The sequence below is a fragment of the Aquarana catesbeiana genome, linkage group LG10 (assembly GCF_042186555.1).
Source record: "Aquarana catesbeiana isolate 2022-GZ linkage group LG10, ASM4218655v1, whole genome shotgun sequence".
Lineage (NCBI taxonomy): Eukaryota > Metazoa > Chordata > Amphibia > Anura > Ranidae > Aquarana > Aquarana catesbeiana.
Window position 1 is genome coordinate 245,060,942 of NC_133333.1, and position 16,418 is coordinate 245,077,359.

General features: G+C 46.4%; 1 protein-coding gene across 1 annotated transcript in view; it reads left to right on the forward strand.

Annotated features, from left to right (window-relative positions):
* Window positions 1-15,964, forward strand: part of ZBTB45 (zinc finger and BTB domain containing 45) — a 24,775-nt gene extending 8,811 nt beyond the window's left edge. The window contains exons 2-3 of the mRNA XM_073603580.1: window positions 1,192-2,805; window positions 12,880-15,964. Of these exons, the coding sequence (XP_073459681.1) occupies window positions 1,192-2,805; window positions 12,880-13,133 (1,868 nt within the window). The 3' untranslated portion in view covers window positions 13,134-15,964. The remainder of the gene's footprint in view (window positions 1-1,191; window positions 2,806-12,879) is intronic.
* Window positions 15,965-16,418: the final 454 nt, after the last annotated feature.

The window sequence follows — 16,418 nt, forward strand, 5'->3', positions numbered from 1 at the left end:
TAGGGCTCCTAGGTTCTGTGCTGTGAGATCTTCCTTCCCCCTAGTGTCTCTGTTGTGTAGGGATCAGTGGAATGAACTACATCATGTGGGGGGGGGCAGGCATCCAATACTGCAAGAAGACTCCAAAGATCAGCGATGCAGGAGGGTTAATTAACCACTTCCCGCCCACAGGACGACCCCACCTGGGAGACCGGGGACTGAAGTAAGCAATTCCACTGGCTTGCCATAGGGGAGACTGGAACGTCCCCGATCATCTCTATGGTCTAGGACACCGGAAGGGACGAGTATTTTGTCACTTTTGGTTTTGGCAGATTGTAAACAAGGCACTAAGGGCTTATTAAAGCATCCGATCAAACCAATCTTGGTTTGATCTGATGCTTTTAAGTGCAGAGGAGAGATCTGGGTCTAATAGACCCCAGATGTCTCAGTAAAGAGGACCTGTCACTGTCCATGCTATCACATGTGATGTTGTTCTTCCTTTGTGATGACAATATAAGTGCTAAAAAATTTAATAACGGTGTAAAAATGTATAAAATTTGAAAAAAAATAAAAATGTAAATCGCCCCGGTGCTCATGCGCAAGGGGCGAACGCATACCCAAGTCCCACAGACATATGTAAATGGTGATCTCACCACACGTGAGGTATCTTAGTGAATGTCGGAGAGAGCAATAATTCTAGCACCAGACCCCCTGGGGAACACAAAACTGGTAACCTGTAAAGGCTTTTTAAAGTGTCTCCAATGGCGATTTATAGGTACCGCAGTTTGGCGCCGTTCCATGCGAAATTTTAAAGCGTGACATGTTGGGTATCTATTTACTCGGCATAACATCAACTTTTATATTCTACCAAAAAAATAGGTATTATATTGTGTTTGTGTGCATTAAACTTCACTAAAGTGCATTTAAAAAATAAAAACACTGCGCAAATACCGTGTAACATATAAAAAAAATTGTTTAAAAAAAAATAATAATAAATATAATATTATTATTAATAATAAAAATGTGTATATATATATATTATTTATTATTATTGGTTTATTTGTGTTTTAGAAATGGCACAATTTGCCTGGGTGGGAAGTAGTTGACTTTTTTATTCTGATATTTTTTATTTTTTTTTTTTTTTACAGTTTTTAAGACTTTTACGCTTTACTAATCTGATAATTATTCACTTATATCTCTATCTCTCGGCAGCTAACTACTTCTCCTCAAGGATGGCGGACGCGGTTCATTACATCCACCTGCAGAACTTTAGTAAGAGTCTCCTGGAAACCCTGAATGCCCAGCGTCTGGGTGGACATTTCTGCGACGTCACCGTGCATATCCATGACGCGACTCTACGAGCCCATCGCTGTGTGTTGGCGGCAGGCAGCCCCTTCTTCCATGACAAGCTTCTCCTGGGTTACTCTGAGATCGAGGTCCCACCAGTGGTACCAACGCAGGTGGTACAGCAGTTGGTAGAGTTCATGTACAGCGGGTCGCTGGTTGTAGCCCAGTCCGAGGCTCTGCAGATCTTGACGGCAGCCAGTATCCTTCAAATTAAAACCGTCATTGACGAATGCACGCAGATCATATCGCAGAGCAGGGCGAACAAGCCCGTGACTATCGCCGGAGCGATGGCGCCTTGCGGACCTCAGAGTCGCTCCTCCATGAACAAAATCCAAGAGCAGCCCGCCAAGGATGCGGACTGCTCGGCTTCTTTGGCGATAAGAGACTCTGGTTGCTCCTTGCCGTCTTCTTTACGAACCAACGACATGGAGATCATGTCTCAGATGGGGACAGTTAGCGAAGCGCCAAAGTTGCTCTGTGCCTCGGAAGTGCGCTACAAGTTGAGGGACATGCTGTCGTCGCAGCAGCGGCAGATTCCGGAAGTCCGGGAGATCGCGGTATCGGAGGTCGAGCACGTCTCAGACAACGACGGAATGACGACGGCTTACTTGACCCAAGCGGAGGCTCCTCAGAGCTGCCACAGCCGGAAACAACGCCAGCCGGTGCGTCTTCAGATCTCCGACTCTGTCCCTGTGATCATTAAGGATGAAGAGGAGGAAGAGGAGGAGGAGGAGGATGACGGGAACGGTAAAGAGGATCTAGAGGAGGAGAAGGTGACACCGGTGTTCACAGAGTGTAGCGGAGGGTTTACCAGCTGCAGCGAAACCGAGAAAGTCAGAAGTCCGGACGATAAAGTCCGTAACGCCGGCAACGGGCGGAAAGACTCAACGACCGGCCAGATGGAATTTCCTGCCGAGGGGCAGGACTTCTTTTCCAACCAGGATGTCTTTTCAGAAACGTTTATTCCTCCTTGGCAAAACGAAGAGAACCTGTCAGAGGGCAATAGGGAGACTGCGATGGACACTGCAGACAAATTCAGGTCGGACTGTAGTTTGGAGGGCTCGAGCCTTAGGAACCTGGCTGTAGTGGCTAGCTCTGACTTCAAGTCCAGCCCCCCCTTTAATGCCCGAGTCGGGGAGTCCAGGGGGCTTCCGTTTGTGGCGTCTGTCCTTAACCGAGACCTGAAGAACTCCGTCTCGGCCGCTGTGGCCACGAGTTCTTCCAGCATCTTCCAGTTTCACCTGACGCACCCGAACCAAAATCAGCCTGCGGTCACGCAGGGTTTTTTCAGCGTGCAGCAAGAAGGTGCCGGCAACGTCGTCCAAATGAATTCTAATATAGTCCCTGGAAACCTGCAGAACGACCAGACCCAGCGCCCGGGACCCTCCCGAAACCCCGAACCGTCTTATGTCTGCAGTCACTGTCAGAAGACCTTCAGTTCTCGGAAGAACTACACCAAACACATGTTCATCCATTCTGGTAAGTGCTCTGCGGTTTGGCTTATAGCTGTAACTTAAAAACGTGTTTTCTCCCCTCCCCCCTTGGTGATCGGCCCAGTAACACACCTCCTGTATTAGCGCCTACACTCTGGATAAAGGGGCACAGGGGGAACCTTTTTGGACAGCAGCATTGTCAGTCTGGGGGGAAGGGGAGTGTTAGATGGACTAGCAGATTTACAGACACTAACAAATTGAAGCCAAACTCCATCTAACACTTTATCAGTTACAGCAAATTTTTTTTTTTTTTTTTCCTTTTTGCGACACAGGTTTTACATGAATAAAAGCTGATCATTGTAAGCACTCGTGTCAGTGTTGACCACTTTTCGACTCACGTTTCAAACGGTTTACCTGGTATTTTTTTTAATATTTTTTTGATCGGCCGGCGATTCTGTTTCTCATAAAAGCTGTCTGAGTGGCTGATTAGCCGCTAGATTGCTTTTGGAAGAGGCAGGAGGGGGTGGTCCGGCCGCTCGCCGTTTTTTTTCTCGGGCTTACCGTTCTTACCAGGAAACTATGCGATGGTTCGCATGGCTGGTCATAGAGGAGAACAGAGACAAGATATTCTCAGATCGCCTCTATGATCTTGGAGGACCAGGCCAATGTCATGATGTCACTTATGGTCAATGGCGGGAGAAAACTTTGATCTCACATTTTTTTTTTCCCTTTCTTTTGCTTTCAGAGGTACAGGAGTGATTTGGGGTCTTATAGACTTCGGATCTCTCCATAAAGAGGACCTGTCTATCATGCTTATTTCTTTTACAAGGGATGTACTTTACACTCTTGTAATAGGAATAAAAGAAATTAAAGGGACAGTGTAAAAATAAGCAAAATAAATGATAATAACATTTTTTTTTTAAGGGCCCCATCCCGCTGTGGTCGCGCACAGAAGCAAATACATATACGTAAGTCACGCACGTATATGTAATCTGTATTCAAACCACACTCGAGGATTTCGCCGCAAACATTTGAACGAGAGCAATAATTTTAGCGCTAGACCACCTCTGTAACTCTAAGCAGATAACCTGTAAAGGCATTTCAGGTGTCGCCTATGGAGATTTTTAACCACTTCCCGCCCGCCGTCAAATGACGGCTGGGCGGAGCATCTCTCGTTCTGGGTGGACGTCATATGACGGCCATCGAGAACGACCGCTCTCGCGCGCCCATGGGGGAGCGCATCTCGGCGATTGGTGGTGCGGTGTGTCAGTCTGACACACCGCTACACCGATCTCGGTGAAGAGCCTCTGATGGAGGCTCTTTACCATGTGATCATCCATGTCCAATCATGGCTGATCACAATGTAAACAAGAAGAGCCGTTGATCGGCTTTTCCCTCACTCGCGTCTGACAGACGCAAGTAGAGGAGAGCCGATCGGCTGCTCTCCTGACGGGGGGGGGGGGGGGTCTGTGCTGATTGTTTATCAGCACAGGACCACCAGGATGCCGCCAGGACAACCAGGGATTGTCACCACCCTAGACCACCAGGGAAATGCCAATCATTGCCCAGGCAGCTGCCAATCGGTGCCCATCCTTAATGCCTGCCAGTGCCATCAGTGATGCCTATCAGTGCCACGTAGCAGTGCCCATCAGTGCCACCCATAAGTACCCATCAGTGCAGCCTTTCAGTGTCGCCTATCAGTGTTCATGAGTGCCCACCAGTGCCACCCATGAGTGCCGCCTTATCAGTGCCCATAAGTGAAGGAGAAAACTTATTTATTTACAAAATTTTATAACAGAAATAAAAGAAAAACTTTTCAAAATTTTAGGTCTTTTTTTTTATTTTTTTATTATTTGTTTAGCAACAAATAAAAAAACGCAGAGGTGATCAAATGCCACCAAAAGAAAGTTCTATTTGTGGGAACAAAATGATAAAAATTCTGTTTTGGGTACAGTGTAGCATGACAGCGCAATTGTCATTCAAATTGCGACAGCGCTGAAAGCTCAAAATTGGCCTGGGCAGGAAGGGGGTGTAAGTGCCGGTATTGAAGTAGTTAAGTACCATAATTTGTCGCCACTCCACAAGCGTGTGCAATTTTAAAGCGTTGGGTATCTATTTACTCGGCGCTACCTCATCTTTCACATTGTACTAAAAAATTGGGGTAACTATTGCAGGGGTTTTTTTTTGGTTTAATTCATTCATTTATTTTTTCCAAACAAATTGCTTTTGCAAAACCGCTGCGCGAGTACTGTGTGGCATAAAAAATTGGAACAATCGCCATTTTATTCCCTAGGGTCACTGCTAACAAAAAAAAAAAATGTATGATGTTTTGAGGGTTATATATAATTTTCTAGCAAAAAAATACTGATTTAAACTTTAAAGTAAAGTGCCAGAAAAAGCCTGGCTGGCAAGTGGTTAAAAACCGTCCTGTTGCGGTTTCGGCCAAGTGCATCCTGAATTTTTTTGGTTTTCGGCACCAGAATTTTCATTTCTGTTCACTACTAAAAAGTAGGCGAGCAAAACTATTTATATTCTTCTTTTTAAAAAGGGTTTTGACCCAGAAATAGACTCCTCTATACTCAGAAGAGTTACAAAAATTGAGCAGAAGAATTATTTTTAGGCAGCGAAATTCCAGCTCTGACTGTGTTGGTTATTTCTGCCCGAGTTGCCTTTTTACTGTTTTTAGATCTGGTTTAGGAGATGATTTACATTCCAGTTTGGAGCTTAAATAGAAGAAGAGCACATTGGCCGCCTATAGCATGACCGTCAGAGGTATTATTATTATTACTGGGCTTAAATTGGCCCCTGAGCTTTTCTCTGGGGGGCTCCCTGCTCTGGTGTCAGGCGATGATTTATATCATCCTATATACAGACATAGATGGAGGTTGTGTATAGAGGAGGGTCACTGTTCTAAATATATATATCATAAGCAGTTTCTGTAGAGCTCGAGCTCCTAAGTACGATACTTCATTGCAAGGCTGCGGTTTTGGGCTGAAAATTGGCCTGGGCAGGAAGGGGGTGAAAGTGCCCGGTATTGAAGTGGTTAAAAAGCAGAAGAAACGGAAAAATGCTTTTTTTTTTTTTTTTTTTTTTGAATTTTAAGGTTTACAAACACTTTAAAAGCCTTTCATTTTATCAGTTTAAACAAACTTAAAGTGGATCTCCATCTAAAAGGGGAAGCTTATTTGCCTCCTTCCCCCGCCGCCGGGTAATTCGTAAAGCGCAGCGCACTTCGCGTATGCGTAGTAAGGAACTGGCTGTGAAGCTGCAATGGTGGCCGCAGCACCCAAGAGTCAATTGAAGAATCGGCTCGGCTGGGGACACCGCTGGATCCCTGGACAGGTTAGTGTCCTAATATTAAAATACTTTTTTTTTTTTCTGAAGGAGCCTGGGGATCTCTTTAATGTCATCCGGTTAAAGGGGTTGTAAACCTTCGTGTTTTTTTGCCTTAATGTACCCTATACATTAAGGTGAAAAACACCTGTCAGTGACCGGCCCCCCAGCCCCCCCCCCCCCCATTTTACTTACCTGAACCCTCGAACATGACCCGCGGGGACACCCTGTCTCTCTCCACGGGGTCCTGGCTCTTGATTGGATAGATTGATAGCAGCGCAGTCATTGGCTCCTGCTGCTGTCAATCAAATCCATTGACCTGAGTCCTGCATTCGGCCTCTATGGACACCAAATGCTGGACTCGGGAGCGCGCCCGCAAGGTAACCTCCTCGGGGAGGCGCTTCTCCAAGGGTGTTATCTGATGCGGGGAGGAGCCGTGAAAGCCGCCGGGGACCCCAGAAGAGCAGATACGGGGCCACTCTGTGCAAAACGAGCTGCACAGTGGAGGTAAGTATGATGTTTGTTATTTAAAAAAAAAAAAAATTACCTTTTTTACAATCACTTTAAGGTGAAAAAACACCTGGCAGTCACTGCATCCCCCCCCATTTTTCTTACCAGAGCCCCTTCATCTTCTCGGCGGGGACGCGCTGTCCCTCTCTCTTAAGGTGAAAAACACCTGTCGTGCTCCCCCTCTCTCCACGGGGTCCCGGCTCTTGATTGGATAGATTGATAGCAGCGCAGCCATTGGCTCCTGCTGCTGCCAATCAAATCCAATGACTCGGGGGCGGGGCCGAGTCCGATATTCGTGTCTGTGGACGCAAATGCTGGACTCAGGAGCGCGCGAGCAAGGTAACTATGTCGGGAGAGCGCTTCTCCTAGGGGGGTTATCTGATGCGGGGAGGAGCCGCGAGAGCCGCCGGGGGACCCCAGAAGAGGATGTTTGGGGCCACTCTGTGCAAAAACGAGCTGCACAGTGGAGGTAAGAATGACATGTTTGTTATTTTAAAAAAATAAAAAACGATCCTTTACAATCACTTTTGAGGTTTAGATGTTTTTATGAAAAATCTATTTTTTTTGTAAATATTCATTATCCATCCGGTCTGTTCTGTTAAACAGAAAATTCCTTTATTTTGGAGTCAGCTGCTGAGTAAAATAATTGTAGTGAATTCTTTCCATTACATCTTAAATCAGCAGGATGTGTTTCGATTCTTACTGAGGATAAATATTTCCTTGCAGTCCTGTATGCTGTACCCTTGTAGTAATATAGATAAATTAAATATTACATCATTCTAAAGTGCAAATATTTATCCCGCTCTATAGAATGTTATATTTTCTGAATTCCTTTTTTTTGGCGATGGGGAAGTCTAGTGAATCAGATCGTTGATAATCTGCAGAAGGCACAACTGAATCTTCAGTATGTAGCTAGAGTGAAGACAATAATTAGAAGCTATGGGATGATAAACAATGGCCAATTAAAGAGACTGTAAAGGTGTGTGTGCGTGTAATCTATAAATATATATTATACACAGTTTTTATTTTTTTTCACACAAATAGCTTTCTTTTGGTGGTATTTTTTTATTTTTTGCTAAACAAACGAAAAAAGACCCTTAAAATTTTGTAAAAAAAAAAATATATATAAAATTTAGCAAACCGGTAATTTTTTCTCCTTCACTGATGGGCTCTGATGAGGAAGCACTGATTGGAAGAGATGGGGCTGCACTGATGTATATCTCCCCTATCACACTTGATGGTTACTGGCTCTGCTTACCTCACACTGTGACAGTGCGCGAGGAAAGTACAGCTGATAACTGGCATGTGTGTTTACATTGTGATCAGCTGTGATTGGACACAGCTGATCACATGGTAAAGGGCCGCTGTGATTGGCCCCTTACCAATATTATTATTATTATATGGGATTTATATAGCGCCAACAGTTTACTCAGCGCTTTACAATGTATAGGGGGGACAACCCAATTACAGTACAGTTCAACACAGAAGGTACAGGAGGGCCCGGCTCGTAGAGCTTACATTCTAAAGGGAGGGGGTGGTGATACAAAAGGTAATAGCTGCAGAGAATGATTTGATGGGGGTGGCTCAGGTATAGTTATGTGGGTGTGGAATAGGCTTCCCTGAATAAATGAGTTTTCAGGGATCTCCCTAAAGGTGGACAGGGTAGGGGCTGATTGGACATACTGGGGCAGGGAATTCCAGAGGATGGGAGAGGCTCTGGAGAAGTCCTGAAGGCGAGCGTGAGAGGAGGTAACAAGGGAGCTAGAGAGCAGGAGGTCCTGGGAGGAGCAGAGGGGAAGATTTGGGCGATATCTGCAGATGAGGTTGGTGATGTAGATGGGGGCGATGTTGTAAATGGCCTTGCATGTTGTGGTTAGCATTTTGAATTTTTATACGGTGGGGTAGGGGAAGCCAGTAAAGAGATTGGCAGAGAGGGGCGGCATTAACGGATTGATTAGTGAGGTGTATTAGTCTAGCAGCAGAATTCATAATAGACTGAAGGGGGGATAGCCTGCTAAGGGTAGGCCATTAAGGAGAGTTGTAGTAGTCAAGGTGGGAAATAATGAAGGAGTGAATAAGTTGCTTTGTGGTGTCATTGGTCAGGAAGGGTCAAATTCTGGAGATGTTGCGGAGGTTAAGGTGGCAGGATTTAGCCAGTGATTGGATGTGGGGGCTGAAGGAAAGTTCAGAGTCAAGGATTACACCCAGGAGCAAAAGAGAAAAAAGCAACTCCTGCGCACAGGTGGATCACCATATATAGTACGTAAACACAGGCCTTGCTGCCCTCAAGGATGGGAATCCTAGTAGAAACCGAGATAAAAAGAAGACAAGGGCGCACCAGCCTTGTGCATTAACTTTTAAAACATTTATTAAATAAAAAATGGTAAAAGAAATGACTCACAAGCGATTAGTGGAGGAGGCACAACATAGAATCGCACCGGTAGACAGTCTGCGATTTGGGATGAGCGAATCCTTCCAGGGGTCGTGGAGGAACGCACAGACGTTGCAATCCGCTAACGCGTTTTGAGGGGAGAGTCCCCTCTTCCTCAGAGCTATGCAGTGCAACCTCCCTCAGCGAACCTCACTTATAAATGCCTGCATGCCAATAAGGTAGGGATGGGGTGCGGGGCTCCTCCCCCTTTTTTTAAAAAAATCGCAGACTGTCTACCGGTGCGATTCTATGTTGTGCCTCCTCCACCAATCGCTTGTGAGTCATTTCTTTTACCATTTTTTATTTAATAAATGTTTTAAAAGTTAATGCACAAGGCTGGTGCGCCCTTGTCTTCTTTTTATCTCGATTACACCCAGGACCCTGGCATGTGTGGAGGGACCAATGGTTGTGTTGTTGATATTAATGGTGAAGTCACAGGAGGGGGAACTGTGAAGGAGGAAATATAACAAGCTCAGTTTTAGTAAGATTAAGTTAGAGGAAGTGGTGTGACATCCATACCGAGATGTCATTTAGTAAGTTTGGGATCCATGAGGAGAACGAGGGGGTGAGTTGAGGAGTGGAGAGATAGATCTGTGTGTCATCGGCATAGAGGTGGTATTGGAAGCCAAGGGAGGTTATCAACTGGCCCTGGTAAGAGGTATAGAGTGAGAATAGGAGAGGCCCAAGGACGGAGCCTTGGTACCTCAACAGAAAGAGGAAGGGGAGCGGAGGAAATGGAGTTGTAAGTGACGCTGAAAGTGCGCTGAGATAGGTAGGAGGAGAACCAGGATATAGCAGAATCACGGAGGCCAAGGGAGTGTAATTTGCTGAGGAGGAGCAGGTGGTCAATTGTGTCAAAGGCAGCAGAGAGGTCTAAAAGTATGAGTATGGAGTAGTGCCCATTGGTTTTAGCAGTTATTAGGTCATTGGTGAGTTTTAGTAGGGCAGTTTCAGTAGAATGTTGTGTGTGGAAGCCAGACTGTAGGGGGTCGAGAAGGTTGTTGTCCGCGAGGTAGCGACTCATTTGGTCAAGAACAAAGGCGTTCGATGAGCTTGGAGGCAAACGGGAGCAGGGAGATGGGTCTTAAGTTATTCAAACAGGTGGGGTCTAGTGGGGGTTTTTTGAGTATGGGGGTAACCAGTGCATGTTTGAGCGGGAAAGGAAAGGTGCCGGAGGAGAGGGAGAGGTTGAAGATGTGGGTTAGGGAGTTGAGGATAGAGTGGGAAGGTGGTTGCAGTAATTCAGAGAGGACAGGGTCCAGGGGACAGGTAGTGAGGTGGGCCATGGAGAGGAGTTTATCAACTTCATCTGTGGTAACTGGGCAAAAGGAGGAGACTATTCAGTGTGGTGTTGGACCTGTTATGTTGGGTAGGGTAGGAATTTGAATGCTGGATATCTCCTTGCGAATTGTGTCGATTTTTCTATTGAAGTGGTTGACAATCTGTTGAGCGGTAAGCAAGTTTTGTGGGTGGGGGCAGTGGGGGGTGAAGTAAGGAATTAAGGGTAGAAAAGAGTTGACAAGGTTTGGATGAGAGGGTTTTCATGAGATATCTGTGTTCAGCTGTGTCTGAAGGAGGATGCATGTCCAGGGGGTGCATGGGGGACTTGGTTCGGGGGAGGATGTCCATGGACGCCCTCCCGGAACAACAGAGCTGCGCTGTAGCAGTCTTTTGGCTGTTGTGCAGTAATAAGGTGGACGGCTGGCAAAATCCCAGGCGCCAGGGTGCGATTTCTAGTCGCCATGGCAATCTGGTGCCTGGGATTTGTTGAGCCCTGCTTTTACAGCATTTCTTCACACCTGCGCACAATGCGTTTGGGGCCTGTACGGATGTCAAATTGGGAGAAGCAACTGTGTAAGCACATCTACTGCACCCCAATTGGCTCAAATGGGGAAGGTATGGTATAATACCTGGATATTCCCAAACCGTCCGCTCCTCCCAAGACCTCCTGCTCTCTAGCTTCCCTTGTCTCCTCCTCCCATGCTTGTCTCCAGGACTTCTCCAGAGCCTCTCCCTTCCTCTGGAACTCAGTACCCCAATCTGTCCAGTTATTTCCTCCTCCTGTCCACTCTTAGCTGATCCCTGAAAACTCATCTCTTCAGGGAGGCCTATCCTCCCTTCAGCTAAAAAACTGAATCTTCTACTTCCTGCATGAGTTTATCCCTCACAGTTTACTACCTTTTTGTTACACCAACCCCTCCCTATTAGATTGTAAGCTTGCAGGAGCAGGGCCCATCTAACCCTCTTGTATTGAATTGTATTTTATATTGTAAAACGCTGCTCAAACTGTTGGCACTATATAAATCTTGTATAGTAATAATAATAATTCCAGTGTGGGCAAACATGGCCTTTGCATTGGCCATACGCCCGTATGAATGACGGGAATAGGCTTTTATGCCCAGCCTCCTGTGAACACTCCATCTCAGGAGGAGCTTCGCCGTGGCTATCCCCAATGAAAAATTAAATCCTTAACACTTGTCCCTGTATTAAAATAAAAACATGCAATTGCTAGTCCATGTGGTCAAGCTCCACTCTGCTCCTGTGCCGCCATCTTGAAAGATGTGGTGCATTTGCAGATAATCCGCAACTCCTTGTCAGGTCCCAAAGACCCGCAGCGTGTCTACGCCTGATCCCTGTACATGTGCAGACCACCACGATTTTTAACAGATCTGTGGGATCTGGCAGAGACCCGTGGCATGTCTGTGCATGGCAGCTGCCTCCTGGGATACAGTATGTGACAAAGGCACCCCAGGAGGCAGAGGGTGGCTGGATACATCATTCTAGTTTAGGCAAGGATTAGGGAAGTGACAGTACAAAATAAAAATAAAAAAAAGCTGGGGAGGAGCCTATTGTCTGCTCCACCCTCACGTCCTTCCTGGCCATGCATTCTCTATAATTGTCCTACAATGGGGTCGCACAGATACCACTTTAAGACTGAGTAGAAGTACCGATACTTCTTTTTCAAGTACTTGCCTATACCGATTACCAATACTTTTTTTCCTTTTTATGTCATGTGACAGTGGCACATGTGTCAGTAGTTTTTTTAAATTTATTTTTTTTACATTTTTTTAAATTATATTATTCTTCTTTACAATTTTATGTTTTTCTGTTATTTTTTTTACAATGCTTCCTATTTTGTTTGTGTGTGTGGGGTGGGGGAGGGGGGGGGGGTGGACGGTATCAGTGGGTGTTTCTTCTTTTTTTTTTTTCCCCAGAATTTAACTTTGAACCCTGACATTTCCCCTTTGAGACAGGGAAAGGGACTGAGGACACAGATTCCCCAGTCCCTTTCTCTGCAGCTTCAGCTACACTAAAAATGAATGAACAGGAGATGGAGGCTCCTCTCTATTCATAAACTGAAGCTTCGTAAACACAGGTTACAATGTTTCAGTTATGCTGAATGGACAGAGGCAGTGATCATTGACCTTTCGAAAAAGGAAGGAGTCGGTAAATGACAAATTTACCTGCTCCTTCCTCCGCTCTCCATCCTGACAGATCCGGGGCAGGGGGAGAGTGGTGGAGGATCCGGGAAGGGCACAGTGGGGTACCCGGAGGAGGACGCAGGGGGACACAGAGGAGGACATAGGGAGCACAGAGGGGCACAGCTGGGGGTGATCGGTGCTTCTAACTGCCCCCACCGCCACACCAATCTCCCTGACAGCCACGGGAGGGAGAGGAGGAGAAGCGGCTGTCAGTAAAGCTAATACAGGGAGATCGGTATCGGTGCAGCCCTAGTCACAAGACGTAAAATTGCCTAACTTTTAAATAATAATAAAATGTATGCATCTTTCTATAAAATCGCCATTGCTGGCCTAACACGTATTTTTGTTTCCCTCCCTCCTCCAGGAGAGAAGCCCCACCAATGCAGCATCTGCTGGCGCTCCTTCTCCTTAAGGGATTATCTTCTCAAACACATGGTGACCCACACCGGCGTCCGGGCTTTCCAGTGCTCCATCTGTTGCAAACGCTTCACCCAGAAGAGCTCGCTCAACGTCCACATGCGCACCCATCGCCCCGAGCGTTTCCAGTGCTGCTTCTGCAATAAGTACTTTTCTCATCGCACCCTCCTGGAGAGACACATCGCCACACACACCGCCTGATCGGTACAACCTTCTCGACCAACGGAAGCTTTGCCACATGATGCCAGCCGCTGCCCGGCCTGGCTTCTAAGAAGAGGGACGGGACTTGGCGCCATCTGCCTTGTCCTTGTGATCTATACCCCCCCAAAGACTCATACTATTGATGTTTATCAATATATTTGTTACATAACACAGCACTTATCATATGGTATCCAAAGGTGGATTCATCATTTAAGGAAGGGAATGAAAAGAACGTTATGGCTTCATTCCCTCTGCCTTTTTTTTTTTGAGGATTTTCTACACTAAACGGCATGCAAGCACTTTTAATATGCATGCGCCGGGACTGTCCAGGGGGTTCTTATTCCAGTATTGGATCCCCAGAGATGACCATTGTCCGGAGCAGAGATTATGTTCCCTGGTGGAACACTATTTTTTTTTTTTTTTTTCATATCAGTAGGGACCCAGCAGTATTGTGATCCATCATCTGCTTTTATGGATGAGTTGGTTGGTTGGGATGCAATAGGGTGAGGGGGGGGGATTGGGTCTGCCGTAATTAATACGGCAGTGGAGACTCTTCACTCTTCAATGCTTTCTCCATGAGAAAAAGAGCCATGCCCGCGCAAGCCCGTAAGAAATTAAGTGCGATGGTTGGACGACAATGGGACCTGGAACCCATAGTATAGGATCTGAGACCAGCAGAACAACGGCAAAGGTGCTTGCGTAGCAAACTTATGAAGGAAAACAAAAAAAAAACAAAACTGTGTTGCTCATTGCAACAGATCACATTCTTTTTCATTCTGCATCTGTTTTGGTAGGACAACACGAACCGCTAATTTTTTGAAGTCATGTCTGGTGTAGTAGAAACCTCCTTTTCATTTTGTACTTTTTACAAATCATTATTTTCAGTAACCTAGCTTGGCAATTTTTTTTTTTTTTAAACGCATCAGTTCTTGAACCATTTAGGAGGAACGATTAAATCCAAAGTGTAAGTTGACCTATTTATAAGAACTGTTATGATCTATGGTGCATATCCATCAAGGTCAGCTTTGCCGTAAGCCAGAGACAGAGAAACCACCCGGCTCAGCACTGCCCTGGACCAGGTTTGGTCCTGCTTAGGTGGTGGCATTGGCTCCGCAGTATATATTAAAGCTGTCCAACGTTTAGCTCTTTCCATAGTGCCTCACTGAGAACATCGAATCTTTCTCGCAATTCTTCCCTCCGAAAAGAGCTGACCAATAATTTTGTGGCTGCAGTCGCACAACCGGCACACTAAAGCTACTTTAGGCAAGAGTTGGGAGGGGGGGAACCTTTTGCAAGGATTTGAAGAATATGGAGAAACCCCTTACTTAAAGATTCCGTGGGGGGAATTACTTTTGAGACCACCATTCTTCATAGCATTTGTGATAAATCGCTGTGTTGACCACATTGTTGCACGTTCTTGATAGTTTCTTGATGTAAGCTGACATGTGCGGTGGGTTTACTGGTCTCTCGCAGGACGCAACCCAAGGCATTTATGTGGAGGGCCATAAGGGGAATCGAGGGAAGTTAAAGGTGGGCTCCAGTCAAGCAGATACATTTGCCAACCATGCTGCAAGATTACACTACACCTAAGCAATGCAGATTGATCCTGGACCCAGCCCCAGCTTCTGATAGGGCAGCAAAGAAACGGGAGGCACATTCATAAAGTCTTTGTCTGTACATCCCCATAGGGCAAAGCTGCAAAGCCCTGATTGCCTCTTGGGCTCCGTGCACCTATGCTGTGGCAGCGGTTCCAGTGCATTCCTGTTTTGTTCCGAATTCTTGCCTGAATTCACACCTGAACCGGACCCAAAGACGCATAGGACCCTTTTTAAATGCGGACCGTGGCCGCCCCTGAGCTGTGTGAACCGGCTCCATTTAGAGCCGTTCACACCCTCCTGTCATGCAAATTGGATGCAGAGAAGCTCTCATCCAATTCGCATATGGGTGAACCCGGCCTTAGAGCTGTGGCAATGACATGCCAAGCCCCCCATTTGACAGTATTCTGGCCTGGTGAGAACAATCGTCACCTTTTTTAAAATTATATTTTATATGGGCATGGGTCAATGGCAGGCAACAAAACATTCACGCCATTACTCTTGGGGCTCTTTCAGACAGGTGGCAATGCTTATCGCCTTCTGAAAAGCGATCTGTGAATTGCTTTTCAGATGGCAGGATAGAAGCAGGTGTTCAGGAAGTGCTACTGCCACCTCCTCATAATTTTTTTTTTCTTTAATTGCTGAACTGCACCTGGGAGCCAAGCATTTGGCTTGCAGTTGTGGTGTGGCCCCGTTGAGTTTGTCAAATTCTGGAGCCTGAATTAAAACTGCAGCGGCTGCAAAGCACTGTGGCATGTGTACAGCCCTGTCAGGCTGTAATGTTGGAACTCCATGGGGTGGTAAAACTGCTGCTCAGCCGCCTGGGAGCGAAGCATTTGGCTTACAGTTGTGGTACAGCCCCATTGAGTTTTTCAAATTCTGGAGGCCGATGTAAAATTGCAGCTGCAGCAAAGAGCATTGTGACACTGAGCCCTGTCGGGCTGTAATGTTAGAATTCCGTGGGGTTGTAAAACTGCTGCTCAGCTGCCTGTTTTTTACTTCCCTCCACCCTCTCCCCCCAGCTGCCAGTGTGAAAAAGCACTTTCTTTGGCTACCACAACCATTGCAGCATCAGCTGTTGACATTGGGTTCCCCAATTTATTCTCTGTTACACTGGACAGACAGCTGAACTTTTGTTGGGTGGAATCGGAGACCCAAACTACTATGAGAAACACATGGTGGATACACATAAATAGAATAAAAAACGCTCTCCCAAACCAGCCCGTGCAATGTGGGAGTAAGGAGCAGCCTCAGCCTACATGTTTCTGCCAGACCACACCACTGACGCGTTTTGTCCCCAGTGAGTGGGGCGGGACTCATCAGGGGGGCATGGTCTGGCTGAGACATGTAGTCCGAGGCTGCTCCTTACTCCCACATTGCACAGGCTGGTCGGGGGAGCGGTGTTTCTTCTATTTATGTGTGTGCACTTTCTGGATAAGTACATTGATATGCCGGCACTCCGTTCTCTGTGGATCCGGGGATGAAATTACTCTTTAGTGGCCCTTCAAGTCTTTACCCAAAACCATATATGGTGGACGACTTGAACACACCAGAGTCTAGTATTGAAACTCCCATTTAGGGTGAACTGGTCTTAAAAGCAGAGCTCCACCCAAAAGGAGAAGCTCCGCTTGTTTGCCGCCACTACCCCCTCCCCTCCACTACAACATTTGGCACCTTTTGGGGGGGGGAG